At 37.7% G+C, this 15,659-nt stretch overlaps 1 protein-coding gene and 1 pseudogene across 6 annotated transcripts in view; both read left to right on the top strand.

The window, feature by feature from the left end:
* FANCI (FA complementation group I) overlaps window positions 1-15,659 on the top strand; it is a 77,020-nt gene that overhangs the window by 36,464 nt on the left and 24,897 nt on the right. For all 6 annotated transcript variants that reach the window (XM_032620174.1, XM_032620184.1, XM_032620193.1 and 3 more), the window contains 5 exons: window positions 5,038-5,168; window positions 5,630-5,700; window positions 6,780-6,894; window positions 8,410-8,532; window positions 14,631-14,699. In XM_032620174.1, coding sequence (XP_032476065.1) covers window positions 5,038-5,168; window positions 5,630-5,700; window positions 6,780-6,894; window positions 8,410-8,532; window positions 14,631-14,699 — 509 coding nt within the window. The remainder of the gene's footprint in view (window positions 1-5,037; window positions 5,169-5,629; window positions 5,701-6,779; window positions 6,895-8,409; window positions 8,533-14,630; window positions 14,700-15,659) is intronic.
* LOC116747716 lies at window positions 12,830-14,267 on the top strand (annotated as a pseudogene).

The raw sequence follows: 15,659 nt of genomic DNA, 5'->3' as shown, positions 1-15,659 counted from the left end.
GATTGTTGTTGTGTAGAAATAGTTGCTTTTTTAATATTGACCTTATATCCTGCAACCATGCTAAACCCACTTATTAGTTCTAGTCGCTTTTTGGCAATTCCTTAGGATTTTCTACATAGAAATCACGTCATCTCCAAATCTAGACGTTCTTGATATCAGTGATATGTCTTTTTTCTTTACCAGTCTGGCTTAGAAGCTTGCCAGTTTTACTAATCTTTGAAAGAATGAGATTTTAGTTTGAATTTTCTCTCTTTTTTTTTTTTGTTTTCAGTTTCACCAAATTCTGCTTTTTATTATTTCCTTCCTTTTGCTTGCTTTGGGTTCATTTTGCTCTTTTAAGTGATTGAAAAACATCAAAAGAAGAATATATCATGATACATGAAAATTTTAGACTTTAGAGTTCATAAAGTATAGTATTATTGGAATACAGACATGCTCAATCATTTATGTGTTGTCTATCTTGCTTTTATACTTTACCAGCGGAGTTGAGTTGGTGTGTGTATATTTTTATATACACACACACACACACACACACACACACACACACACATACATACATATACCAACTCGTGATATATATATCTATCTCACATGACCCATTAAGCCTAAAATAGTTATTGTCTGGCCCTTTACAGAAAAAGTGTGCCAACTTCTGGTCTGTTATATTTACCTAGATATTGATATTGCTATTTTTTCCTTCCTGATGATTGAAGTTTCCTTTTGTTTGTGTGAAGGGTTTTAACTACAAAATCCATTCTTTTAATAGAAGTAGGGCTAGTCATGTTATCTGAATCTTCTGGGTGAACTTTGGTAGTTTGTGTCTTTCAGGGAATTTGACCATTTCATCTTAAGTTATCAAATTTATTGTCATGAAGTTGTTCCGAGTATTCCATTTAATGTCTGTAGGATCTATATTGATTTGCCCTTTCTGACTCCTAAAAGCCATAATTTGCATCTTTTCTCTTTTTCCTGATTAGTCTAGTAAGAGGTTTATCAATTTTATTGATTTTTCTCCAAGAACCGGCTTTTGGTTTCATTGAGTTTCTCTGTTGTTTTTCTGTTTTCAGTTTTATTGATATGTGCTCTTTTTTGTTTTGTTTTTACTGCTACTTTCGGTCAGTCTGTGCTTCTTTTGATTAAAAGTGTATGTCATTAATTTGAGACCTTTCTCTTTTTTTTCAATACAAGCTTTAAACTATAAATTTCCTTCTAAACGTTGCTTTAGCTGCATCCCATAAATTTTGTTTTTTATTTTCATTCCGTTCCAAATACTTTTAATTTCTTTTGTGATTTGTTCTTTAACCAGTGGGTTATTCAGAAGTGTGTTGTTTAGTTTTCAAGTATTTGTAGATTTTCCAGGTTTTCTGTTATTGATTTCTAATTTGTGGTTATAAAACATACTTTGTATGATGCGAATTTTAAAAAATTTATTGAGACTTGTTTTATTCTCAGAATATGGTTCATTTTGATAAATGTTCTCCATGCTATTGAAAATAATATGTATTCTATTATTAGGTAGTTTTCTATAAATCACTGAATTCAGATTATTCAAGTCTCCTGTGTCCTTACTGATTTTCTGTCTGCTTATTCTGTTAACTATTAAGAGAGGGGTGTTGAAATCTCTGACTTTGTATTTATAGAAATGCCTGTCTGTGCCTTTCAGTTCTATCAGTTTTTGCTTCAGGAATTTTATAACTCTATTATAGGGCATAAACATTAAGGATTGTTATGTCCTCTTGGTTAATGGATCCATTAATTGTTATGAAATGACCTTTTTGTTCCTGGCAATATTATTTACTCTGAAGTCTACTTTGATATTAATATAACCTCTGCAGCTTTCCTTTTATCAGTGTTAACATGGTATATTTTTTCCATCTTTTTAGATTTAACTTATTTCTGTCCTTATATAGTTAACTTGCGTTTTATTATAGACAACATACAATTGTGTTTTACTTTTTTTTATCCAATTTGACAGTCTCTGACTTTTAATCAGGGCAGGCCATCTACATTTAATGTGATTAACATCTGGCTATTTGTTTTCTACTTTGTCTTTTTTTTGGTCCCTTTTTTCTACACTTCACTCTCTTTTTTTTCTTTCTTTCTTTTTTTTTTTATTTTTTTTTTTGCGGTACACGGGCCTCTCACTGCTGTGGCCTCTCCCGTTGCGGAGCACAGGCTCTGGATGCACAGGCCCAGCGGCCATGACCCACGGGCCTAGCCGCTCCATGGCATGTGGGATCTTCCTGGACCGGGGCACGAACCCGTGTCCCCTGCATCGTCAGGCGGACTCTCAACCACTGCGCCACCAGGGAAGCCCTCTTTAGTCTTTTTTACTTTGTGTTTCATTTTAGATAGTTTTTATTGCTGTAAATTCAGATTCCCAAATCTTCTGCAGTGATCTTATCCATTAAAATTTTCATTTTTAGATGTTTGATTTATGTCTTCCGTATCTTCTCTTTTTTTTTTTTTTAATCATGCTTCCCTGACCTATCTTTTTTTTTGCTGTGCCACATCTTCTTGCAGGATCTTAGTTCCCCAACCAGGGATCAAACCTGGGCCCCTGGCAGTGAGAGCACCAAGTCCTAACCACTGGACCACCAGGGAATTCCCTTCCCTTACCTTCTTGAACATATATTTATTTTAGTTCTTTTAATGTCCTTGTCTACTAACTCTTATCATTGTGTAATTTCTGATCTGTTTTTATTTATTTATTTCCTCGTCGTCATGAGTTGTGTTTTCCTGCTTCTTTGCCTGATGAATAATTTTGATTGGATGGCAGACACTGTGAACTTCACATTGTTAATTTGCTGGATTTTTTTTTCCTTCGAATATTATTGAGCTTTAAGTTTCTTGGAAAGCATTTAATCCTTTTTATGATTATTTTTATGTTGTGTTATATAAGACCAGACAGCCTTTAATCTAGGGCCAACTTGGTGCTACAATTAAAGCAATGCTCCTTGTATATTATGAGGTGTCTCCACTGTGGATGTTGTGAATATAAACTATTTCCTGTCCTTTATGACCTCTGAGAATGGATTTGCCTACTGCTTGCCTGTGATCTTTTCCCTGACTTAGATTGTTTTTTCATACAGATGCACTGACTAGCATGCAGCTAACATACAAGGGGAGCTACCTGCACATCTCCAGGGCCCTCTTTCCATGCAGCTCTTTCCTTTCTGGTACTCTGCCCTATGAATTCTAGCTGCCTTAGCTTTCCTGAATTGTCAGCTCTGTCTCTGTAACTCAGGAAGACCGCTGGATTCTGAGTTTCCCCTCTCTGTGCTACTGCCTAGAAACCCTCCAGGCAGTAAGATGGGGCAATTATTATAAGTCTCTCCTCATTTATTTCCCTTCTCTCAGGGATCATTGGCTGTACTGCTTCTTGTCTGGTGTCTGAAAATTGTTGTTTCATGTAATTTGGCTTATTTTCTTGTAGATGTTTAAAGTGGGAATATAAATCTGGTTACTCTTACTCCATCCTGGTGGGCAGTGTCTGTCCCTCTTTTTATACATTATCTTACTTGCAGATATCATACCCCTTCTCATGATTTCAGTTATTTTGGTGGGGTCTTTTGTGGGCATGGCTCCCAAATCTTTATGTCAAGACTCCTCTTTCCTTAGTTCAGTGCTTCAATGACTTCATTCCTGCTGGATATTTCCATTTAGTATTTTTTTTCCTTTTATTTCAAATGCAATACTGTTGCCTTCAAACAAATTCCCCTTTCCGTTGTCCCTATTTCTGTTATCTGAAACACGGCTCTGAGTCTCAGAGGCTAGAATTCCTTTTAATCTTCTCAAATACACTTGGTACCTAAGTTCTTTCATTCTTTCCCTCATACTGTTACCTCTTTCTTCTTTTTTATACCCTCCCCCACACACATACACCCATTGCCTAATTCCCAGTCTTATAACCTTGCATTTAGACTACTACCACAGCTTCCTAACTGGTTTCCCTGCTTTCTTTTTTCTCTGCAGCGATTCTGCCTGCAAATTGCTGCCAGATCAGTATTCCTAAAATACCACTCTGTCATTCAAAACTCACTAATACTTCCTTTCATAAATTACCAGCTCTTTATCCTGGTATTTAAAGTCCTTGATGGAATTCTCTGGCAATCCAGTGGTTAGCACTCAGTGCTTTCACTGCCATGGGCCTGAGTTTGATCCCTGGTCGCAGAACTAAGATCCCAGAAGCCACGTGCCACGGCCAAAAAAAGTCCTTGACAATTTGATCCAACCTACCTTTCCAGCATTAACTTCCATTATTTACTTTTCTGAATGCTTCACCCTATCTCCGCAGATTTCCCCACCATCCTCTGAATATGTCTTACACTTGCCTTTCCTGTACTTTTACTCGTACTTTTCCCTTTAAATATAATAGTTCTTTCCAGTTCTTTGTGCATCTAAATGTTACCCATCTTTTAGAATCCAGCTTAAATTCCTTCTTCTCTTTGCTCTCCTAAAGCACACCATCTCATAATGATCTCTTCCTTTGCGCTCCTGTTTAAACTCTCTCTTTACCATTTGCTAGACAATAAACAATGTTTGGAATTATTAGATTTTTGGTATCATTCTATTACTTCTTTCATTCTTTTAAAATATTTTTTTCTTCACTTCCAGCTAAATTAACATTCTTGAAGGAAGAGAGACCAGGTTTTGTGCTTTTGAATATTCCTTATAGGACCATATTATTATGCTTGCACATAATAGAAATTCATAAATATTTATTGATTTATTTCAGTTTGGAAATATGAAGACAATGTGTGCTACTTATTCAGGCAGTATAATGGGTTTCTTCCTTTCTTTTAGACAGTTTAATTTTTGTAGTCTTATACTATCACCAGAAGAAATTTTACAAGTATCCTGGTTACATTGACCTTAAAGTCTTAATACATAGAATCAGTAGAAATCAATGTTGCAGTGTATTTATTTGAGAAAGAAACAAAAAACTTTTTACCATTTCTTTCTCCATTTTATGTTCCTTTTATTTGAAACGTTTTTAGTTATTTAAGGCAACTGATTATAGATTCTGTTTTTCAGACCTGCTTTCAGATATCATCATGTATTCACCCTTAGTTCTTCAAAGTTGTTCTTCTAAAGTCACAGAAACTTTTGACTATTTGTCCTTTCTGCCCCTTCAAACCGTACAAGGGCTGATGAAGGCAGTGCTGGTAAGTCTTGACTCCTAAAAAGAGCTCACCACAACTGAGGTTGAACTGCCGAGTGGAGGTCTGATGTATTTCTTACACATATACGTGTAAGAAATACTGTTTTCCTTGATTCTAGAACATAAAACTTTCCATTAAAATAGAGTCTATTTTCCAAGTTTACCCCCTCTTCATAGTGCTACTCTCTCTCCTTTGATTCAGTTTCAAGTTAGTGAAGTAATTGAAAGGCTCTTAGGAAATTATTAATTGAGGACAGTAGGTTTAAAGGTATTCACAACTAGTTTCAATTAAGCATTTCAAAATATAAAATTGTCCTTATTACTAAGTGTAATAAACAATGCAACTTGTTTATAAAACAGAGCCAAACTTTCTTATAAAAGCCAAATGGTAACAGTATTGAGTAGAAATGTGCTAAGGCTAATAAACAAATTGCTGTTTTTACCTACTGATTCTTCCTCTTTCAGCCCCTTCTAAAAGTCAGCTTGTCAATAAGAGACTCCTTGATACTTGTCCTTCGGAAAGCTATGTTTGCCAGGTATGTAGCCTCCCATGAGATCTGAGGAAGTGATGCTTTCTAATGTTACTTAGAGTCCTCTCTGCAGTCATCTCTAGTACAACCTATTCACAGCAGTCATGCAAATTCCTAACCCAAACTTAGAGATGATAATACCATCTCCTAAAGATACTATGAGATGGGTAATATGTGGGAAGCATTTGTTACTTTAAGGATAAGATACCAAATTAATATCACATTGGCCATATTATAATACACTCATGGATATTCAGAGGAGCAACTAGTAAGTAGCCATATGCTATTTATCCCTATTCTAGAATTAACAGTTTGTTGTTACTCCTTACCCAAAAGCATGTCTGATAGGCCAAGGTTGTATATTGTAGCATCTATAACATGAATTAATCATTGAGCCTCAGTGAGATGAGTGTATCATTTTTCTGCATGGAGGGTTTATAAGGCACCAAGCACTGCACTCCTCTATGAAGAAAGGAAGTGCTTCTTTAAACTCAGAGAAAATCAACAATTTCCTTTGCTATATTTAGTACTTACATTTGAGTTATCAACCCATTGTAGAGCCTTTCAGCACTCTTGTTCTCATTTCCCTCATAGACTTGTCAGCAGGATAGAAGAAAGTATAGATAGTGCCATGAGGTTAAGTAGATAATGCAAAATTCAGCTGAATTCCTATACTACTAATTGCTGTGAACAGCCAATGCCTTTTTTTTTTTTTTTTTTTTTTTTACGGTACGCGGGCCTCTCACTGTTGTGGTCTCTCCCGTTGTGGAGCACAGGCTCTGGACGCGCAGGCTCAGCGCCCATGGCTCACGGGCCCAGCCGCTCCGCGGCATGTGGCATCTTCCCGGACCAGGGCACGAACCCGTGTCCCCTGCATCGGCAGGCGGACTCTCAACCACTGCGCCACCAGGGAAGCCCCAATGCCTTATTTTGAGTATATAAATTCAATTTATTTTGCTCTGTGCTTCATTGTTTATACATATTCCTTTCCTGTACAGAACTAACTGAATTTTTCTGACCCAGAAGCCTATTCCTGTGAAATCAGTACTGTTTGGTAACTTCTTCTCTGTCTATTCCTGAGCTAGCCAGCTTGATGCCCGAAAATCTGCAGTTGCTGGGTTTTTGCTGCTCCTGAAGAACTTTAAAGTTTTAGGCAGCTTGTCGTCTTCTCAGTGCAGTCAGTCTATTGGTATTAGCCAGGTAAGGATTTTTTTTCACACCAGCTTATAGTGTGTGCACTGATGCAGGAGCTGATGATGTGCAGACTCTTTTTCTTTTACTCCTGTTCTGGTTGTACAAATGATCCTGAAACTAAGAGTCTGATGATGATGATGATATCAGCCAACACTTTTTAATGGAAAATTTGCTGTGTGTTAACTGTGCTTTTCAAGGTGGCTGTTGAACTGAATATTGATTGAAATGTCGCTAGTTCAAATTGAGTGTTGCTCTGTGTGTAAAACACACACTGGATTTTGAAGACTCTTTGTGAGATAAAAGAATGTAAACTATCTCGTTAATTTTTAATTTTGATTATGTGTTGAGATAATATTTTGGATGTGTTGGGTTAAATAAAATATTAAAATTAATTTCACCAGTTTTTTTACTTTTTTGATTTGACTACTAGAAAATTTAATATTATATATGTGGCTTGCATTTGTGATTTGTATTGTGTTTCTACTGGACAGCACTGTGCTAGACTCTATGCTAAGTGCTTTACATTTATTTTCTCATTTAATCTTCACAGCAGTTCTCTGAGGCTAAATACTGTTATTGTCCCCAGTTTTAATAGTTTACTTACTTTGTACATCTATTAAAACCTGTAACCTGAGAAAACAAAACATTTTACAGTAATGTGATAATCTAGGTTTTGCAGCAATAAAATTGTCTTTGTCATTTAAATTCAGTAATATACGATTTGTAAATAAGAGATGTATGTGTTTACTAGTTTCATTAAGAATCCTTTATTGCTCTGGTATAACTATACAAAACTTGTGTTTATAACATATGACATAGATTAAATATTAGGAACACTGGGTATCATTTATGTATTGTTATTATCCCCAATTTAAGGGTAAGAAAACTGAGACTGAGAGGTTAAATAACTTGCCCAAGGTGATATGGCCAGTAATGGGTAGAACTGGGATTTGACCTCAGTCAGTATTAACTTCCTCACTAAGATGCCTGAAGTAAGGATTAGGAGTTCTTGGTCTATAATGGCTGAATTTATTATATGACTCAAACAAGCAGTGTTATTCTTTGTCAAGTCCATATCTGAAGAAAATAACTACCTACCTCTAAACCTCTCAGGAGTTCACGGAACCAAAAAGCTCAATTCTTCTAGCTATTGAAGACATGTAAGGAAATCTTTTAGACCTTTTATGTAAAATCAAGTTTATTATGACTACTGAATTCTAGAGGCATGAAATAATCTGTGTGCCTTCCTAAGCAGGTGACATTGCCAAGGAAAATCTTAAGGAATAAGGAAGAGTTAATTTTTTTAAGTGCTTGAAAATTCTCTTAGTCCAAACTAGAATAAGAGTGATAACTTATCATGGCCTAATAATGGTTATAATGTCTGCCTCAGTCCTGGGTTTTGGCATATGGGGAAAGCTAAATGTAAGGTTCTTTGACCAAGTACATCAGCTCATTTTACCCCCTTAATAGAAACTACTTACTCTGGTAAGATAGACATGAACTGGCCTCTCTTCTTTTCAGGTCCATGTGGATGTCCATAGCCGTTACAATTCTGTCGCCAATGAAACCTTTTGCCTTGAGATCATGGATAGTTTGAGGAGATGCTTAGGCCAGCAGGCTGATGTTCGACTCATGCTTTATGAGGTAAATCAGCAGAGTGAAGAGATGTAGTACTTCCCTCCCCGACTCCGCTAATAATCCTTTTAATTTTAATAATTTTTTTTCTGATTATCAAAGTACAGTAGATATGCTCTTACTTAATGTAGTTAGGACCAGTAGTTAGCGATGATTAGCCAAAAAGTCATTTAAGGTGAGGAATCATAAAGAATAGTTAAAACACCTTAAATGTTTTATTTTAATTTGAAATATTTAAATGTACTGTTAATTTACCAGTCTTTTGCTTTAAGGCCAAGTCCTTTTGGTTTTGAGTATGAGTCTGCCATTTGGAACTTCCTGTCTCTCAAACAAACCATAACTTCAATGTATTGCCTATAATTTCAAGTTTTTGCTTATGTAAAGTAGGATAAAAACTTTAAAACACTTCAGATACAGTCTTAGTATAGAAATCTTCTAGATATGTTCAGTTTTTCCCCTAAGTTTTTAGAATTGTCTTACCCCTAATTCATCAGAAATTGGTTTTAGAGATTTACTTTTATTAAGTCTTTCCAAAACATTCAACTTAGTGTTTTTTTTTTCAACTTAGTTTTTATGAAAACAACTTCTCATTTTTTTGTTGTTGTTGGTTTTGGCCATGCCACATGGCTTGTGGGATCTTAGTTCCCTGACCAGGGATTGAACCTGTGCCCTCGGCAGTGAAAGTGCAGAGTCCCAACCACTGGACGGCCAGGGAATTCCCAGAAACAACTTCTTTTTCATTTTGCACTTGGTTTCCAACAGTTTACAGAATATCTGATTAGATCACATAATTAACAATGATGGTACAATTAGCAAAAACTGAGAGAACAAATATTACTACTGACTTGTGATTAGGATATAATTCAGCCAGTGGGAACAAAAGTTTGCAGTCATGAGGGATTGCACTACGATTGCTAGCATTTAGTATGCTGTGTACTTCAGCATACATATTTCATAGGATGGAGAGCATTAGATAATCTAGGAAGTAGATTAAGTGGAAGTCATTTCAGAGAACACCTACTGTAATACTTTTAATTTGCCCCCTTTTTTTTTTTTTTACTAAATTTATTTATTTGTGGCTGCATTAGGTCTTCGTTGCATGCGGGCTTTAGTTTTGTCGAGCAGGGGCTACTCTTCCTTGTGGTTTGCGGGCTTCTCATTATGGTGGCTTCTCTTGTTGTGGAGCACAGGTTCTAGGCACGCGGGCTTCAGTAGTTGCAGCATGTGGGCTCAGTAGTTGTGGCTCATGGGCTCTAGAACACAGGCTCAGTAGTTGTGGCGCTCAGGCTTAGTTGCTCTGCGGCATGAGGGATCTTCCGAGACCAGGGCTTGAACCTGAGTCCCCTGCATTGGCAGGCGGATTCTTAACCACTGAGCCACCAGGGAAGCTCCTATTTGCCCTTTTTAAAATAACATTTATTGAGCTACAGTGGTTGCAGGGCACTGTACCAGACATCGGATTTTTCAGGTTTATTGTAGAAAATACAGGATTTTTTTTTTTTTTTTTTTTTTTTTTTTTTTTTTTTTTGCTGTATGCAGGCCTCTCACTGTTGTGGCCTCTCCTGTTGCAGAGCACAGGCTCCGGAAGCGCAGGCTCAACAGCCATGGCTCACGGGCCCAGCCGCTCCGCGGCATGTGGCATCTTCCCAGACCAGGGCATGAACCCATGTCCCCTGCATCGGCAGGCGGACTCTCAACCACTGCGCCACCAGGGAAGCCCCAGGAAAATATTTTTTAAAATATGATTACTAATCCTAACACTCATATATGTATATTTATACAAAATTGGAATCATAAGATTTATCTAGCTTTTATCTCTTAATATTATGTTGTACTATGTATTTTCCCATTTCATGAAATGTTCTTTGACACATAATTTTTAATGCTAAAAAGTTCTTTGTGTATACAGTGATTTATTTAACTGCTTTGGGTCATTTCTGTTGTTTCCAGTTTTTCACCGTGAACGTTGTTGTACCTGAATATTTGACCACATTGCTGGGTTAAAGATTAGAACATTTTAAAGTCTACTGGCATACTCTGGCAAGCATTGAATTTTTTTAATAATTAAAAATATCTTTGTTCAACATTCATTTGTGGTAAAACTCTCAGACGCTCTTAGCAAACTAAGATTAGAGGGGAATTCCTCAACCTGATAAAGGGTGTCTATGAATCCTACATCTCATATAAATAGTGAGACACTTAATGTGTTTCCCCTTCGATCAGGAACAAGGATATTTGTCCTCAAAATTTTTATTCTGCATTAAAGTGAAGGTCTGATCCAATGCAGCAAGGCAAGAAAAAGAAATAAAGGCACACAGATTTGAAAGGTTGAAGTAGAGCTGTGTTGTTCACTTAGTGTACATAGACAATACCAAAAAGTCTGCGAAAAATGAGTTTAGTAAGGTTGTATACAAGATCAGTAACCATGCAAAAATCAATTATAGTTCTATTTTCTAGCAATGAACAGTTTGAAATTGAAAGAAAGCAATATTTATAGTAGATAAAAAAATACTTAAGGATAGAATTAAATAAATGGAGAGATATGCAATGTTCACAGATGAGAATGCTTAATATTGTTAATTTTTTTTTTTTTTTTATGCGTTACGCGGGCCTCTCACTGTTGTGGCCTCTCCCGTTGCGGAGGACAGGCTCCGGACGCGCAGGCTCAGCGGCCATGGCTCACGGGCCCAGCCGCTCCGCGGCATGTGGGATCTTCCCAGACCGGGGCACGAACCCGTGTCCCCTGCATCGGCAGGCGGACTCTCAACCACTGCGCCACCAGGGAAGCCCTCGTTAATGTTTTTAAGTCTCAGAAATATCTGTAGATTCAATGAAATCCCAGGCTCTTTTTGTAGATATTAAGAAGTTGATTGTAAAATTTATGTGGGGCTTCCCTGGTGGCGCAGTGGTTAAGAATCCTCCTGCCAATGCAGGGGACACAGGTTCGAGCCCTGGTCCGGGAAGATCCCACATGCTGCAGAGCAACTAAGCCCGTGCGCCACAACTACTGAGCCTGTGCTCTAGAGCCCGTGCTCCATAACAAGAGAAGCCACTGCAATGAGAAGACCGCGCACTGCAACGAAGAGTAGCCCCCGCTCTCTGCAACTAGAGAAAGCCCGCGCACAGCAACGAAGACCCAATGCAGCCAAAAATAAATAACTACATTTTAAAATGTATATAATAATAATAAAATTAATGTGGAGTGTAAACCACCTAAAATGAACAAAACAACTGAACAAGTATAAAGTTGGTCAGTTGAGTTTTTTCTTTTTTTTTTTTAATTAATGTATTTATTTTTTGGCAGCCTTGGGTCTTTGTTGCTATGCACAGGCTTTCTCTTGTTACAGTGAGTGGGGGCTACTCTTCGTTGCGGTGCGGGGGCTTCTCACTGCAGTGGCTTCTCTTGTTGCGGAGCACAGGCTCTAGGTGGGCTTCAGTAGTTGTGCCACACGGGCTTAGTTGCTCCGTGACATGTGGGATCTTCCCGGACCAGGGCTCGAACCTGTGTCCCCTGCATTGGCAGGCGGATTCTTAACCACTGCACCACCAGCGAAGTCCCTGGTCAGTGGAGTTTTCATGGAAATCCCAAGTAATTCAGTGGAGAGAGGATGGTCTTTTCAACAAACGGTGCTGGAACAATTGTTTGTTGTATTGGGGGTCCCCAAAACCACCTCTGTGTTTAAAGATTTCTTTAGAAGGACTGATAAAACTGAGCGTAAATTTGTTCTCATGGCTGAGATTTAGAGTTAAAGGATAGAAAGCAAAAAACAGCAGAGGCGAGAGGCAAATAGGGTGAAGTCCACAGGAGACCAGGTGCAAGCTTCTAAGAGTCTGCTCCAAGTGAGATTGCACAGGATGCACTTAATTCTTCCAGCAAATGAGTTGTGATAACGTACGCAAAGCATATTCAAATAAGTTGTGATAACATATGCAAAGCGTATTCTACTAGGGAAGCTTATTAGAGAGCACCCAAGGCTTTTTACTGGCAGCTGGTCACATAGGCACCCTTATTTAGCACGTACCAAAATTCCTAACTCCCAGAAGGAAATCAGGTTTTCAGCATAAACTATATTGTTTGTACAAACAGTTTAGGCACAGTAAGCTTCTGATTGTTTAGGGAGTTTTATATCAGTATAGGAAAAAGCTGTTTACCAGCCAAATTCCCAGCCACCAGCCAAGGGCCAACCTTGGAAGCAGACCTTTCTAAGGATAGCAATCTCAGACCACTGTGTTAATAACTCTTTTCTGCACAGTCATCCATATTCAAAAAAAAAAATCTCAATCTTACCTACCTCCAAATTTTAAAAATTACCTTGTAGCCGCCACCTTTCCCGTCCTGCGTGGGGCTGAATGGGCTTCCGTGACGCCCTCTGCCGTGAGGCGTTGGCGATTCCTCAGCACCCTGAGCACTGCTGACTCATCTTCCTTCGGCCAGAAACCCTCCTCCTTGGGCCCGCGCGGGAGGAGCGGAGCGGCGAGTCCGCTGGCCCCAGTCTCTTTCCCTGGCAGCGGCGGCTTCTTCCGTGGGACAGTATGTTCAAGAGAATGGCCGAATTTGAGCCTGACTCCGGTGGGAGAGTGAAGGGGGTTACTGTCGTTAAACCAATAGTTTATGGTAATGTTGCCCCATATTTTGGAAAGAAAAGAGAAGAGTATGGGCACACCCATCAGTGGACAGTATATGTAAAACCGTACAGAAATGAGGATATGTCAGCATATGTGAAGAAAATCCAATTTAAATTATATGAAAGCTATGGCAATCCTCTAAGAGTTGTTACTAAGCCTCCATCTGAAATTACTGAAACAGGTTGGGGTGAATTCGAAATAATCATCAAAATATTTTTCATTGATCCTAATGGAAGACCTGTAACCCTGTATCGTTTATTAAAGCTATTTCAGGGGCTTCCCTGGTGGCGCAGTGGTTAAGAATCTGCCTGCCAATGCAGAGGACATGGGTTCGAGCCCTGGTCTAGGAAGATCCCACATGCCGCGGAGCAGCTAAGCCCGTGAGCCACAACTACTGAGCCTGCACGTGTAGAGCCTGTGCTCCACAACAAGAGAAGCCACGACAATGAGAAGCCCACGCACCGTGATGAAGGGTAGCCCCCGCTCGCCGCAACTAGAGAAAGCCTGCGCACAGAAACGAAGACCCAACATAGCCAAAAATAAATTAATTAAAAAAAAAAAAAAAAAACGCTATTTCAATCAGACACCAATGCAATGCTGGGAAAAAAGACAGTGGTTTCAGAGTTCTATGATGAAATGATATTTCAAGACCCAACAGCAGTGATGCTATAATTATTAACAACATCTCGTCAGCTTACCTTAGGAGCCTATAAGCATGAAAGAGAATTTGCAGAACTTAAAGTGAAAACCAGAGAAAAATTAGAAGCTGTGGGGAAAAAAAACAAACTTTGAAATTGCAGAGCTTAAAGAGAGATTAAAAGCAAGTCGTGAAACTATAAATTGTTTAAAAAATGAAATCAGGAAACTCAAAGAAGATGATCAGACAAAAGAAATATAAACGGTTCTGAAGAGAACTCGTAAGTGAAACTAAAAATAAGGTGGAGTTTAAAGGAGAGATGGACTACAAATACTGCGATGTTTCTTAGAGGAACTGCACATATAGTTGTCAGCCATAGATTTCTCAGCAATGGGGTCAAAGTATTTGTACTTTACAAGCAATCTTTAATGTGAAATAATATATCTGTATAATGCTGTATAGGCATTTTATCAACCCATTTCGGGGTAGTTCTGTGATACTAAGCACAATTTTAAAACGTTTTTACTGCATTGTATATATAACTTATCCTTTTGACAGACATCAAAATTTCATTATAAAGTATAACTTGTACAAATTTTGTACTTCCCTAGTTAAATTCGTGGTAAAATTAATGTGTATATTTAATTTCTTAAGTTCTTACCTGCCCCAGTCCCAACTCTTTTGTATCTGATGTGCCCAGTAAGCACTCAATAAATGTAGTTTACAGATGCTGGAAAAAAAAAAAAAATTACCTTGTAATGGATCATAGACCTAAATCTGTTAGGCTATTGTTGTTCATTTATTCATCAAAGAGCTTATTTGTCCTCTGTTTGATTCCTTTTAGGGGTTCTATGATGTCCTTCGAAGAAATTCTCAGCTGGCTAATTCAGTCATGCAAACTCTGCTCTCACAGGTAAAATGTATTTTTATGGATATAAGGGAACAGATACTAAGGCAATTAAGAGGCGATTGACATTCTTCATAATTTTCAAAATATGAAATAGTTCCCAACTAGTGCAGTGGTGCATTGTGACCATGCCTGAGGTATGTGATGCTATTTCATGTTATTTTATTTTAATCACCACTTATTGCCATTATCTGACAGTTATCCCTCTCAGTTAACAGTCTGCATCCTAAGTTAGAAGGACGTTCTGAAGAACCATTTGTACAGAGGCCATCAGCAGCTTTATTTGTTATTTTTATTTCTGAAAGAAGACAAAGAGAGATTTGGAGAAAATATAGCACAATATTGACATTTGTTAAATCTGAGTGACATATTAATGAGTGTCTATGAGGTTATTTTCTGTATTTCTCAGTTTTAAAAAAAGCTTTAAATTATGAAATATTTCAGAGGATTATCAAGATGAGAAGAATTCAACTGGAGAATATCTGCTGTAAATAAGACCTTTTACTCAACGTTTATTCATTAAGAATTTATTTGAATTTTTTTAATAACAGTTTAATAGCAGTTTTGTGGTGACATAATTCACATACCATGCAATTCACCCATTTAAAAAAATATAACTCATATATTTGCAGAGTTGTGCAACCATCACCATAATCAATTTGAGAACATTTTATCACCTCAGGAAAAGAAACCCTACGCCATTTAGCTACCACCCTCTAATTCTCCCATCCTTCCCCCAACCTCCTACCCCTAAGCAATCACTTATCTTCTTTCTGTCTCTACAGATTTGCCTATTCTGGACATTTCATGTAAATGGAATCATACAGTGTGTGGTCTTTTGTGACTGACTTCTTTCACTTAACCTGATGTTTTCAGGGGTCATCCATGTTGTAGCATGTATCAGTGCTTCATTCCTTTTTATGGCTAAATAATATTTCATTACATGAATCTTTTTATATATTGAGA

Source organism: Phocoena sinus, chromosome 2, assembly GCF_008692025.1.
Source record: "Phocoena sinus isolate mPhoSin1 chromosome 2, mPhoSin1.pri, whole genome shotgun sequence".
Lineage (NCBI taxonomy): Eukaryota > Metazoa > Chordata > Mammalia > Artiodactyla > Phocoenidae > Phocoena > Phocoena sinus.
Note: the sequence above shows the minus strand (reverse complement) of the source record. Positions and strands in the feature narration are given on the sequence as shown.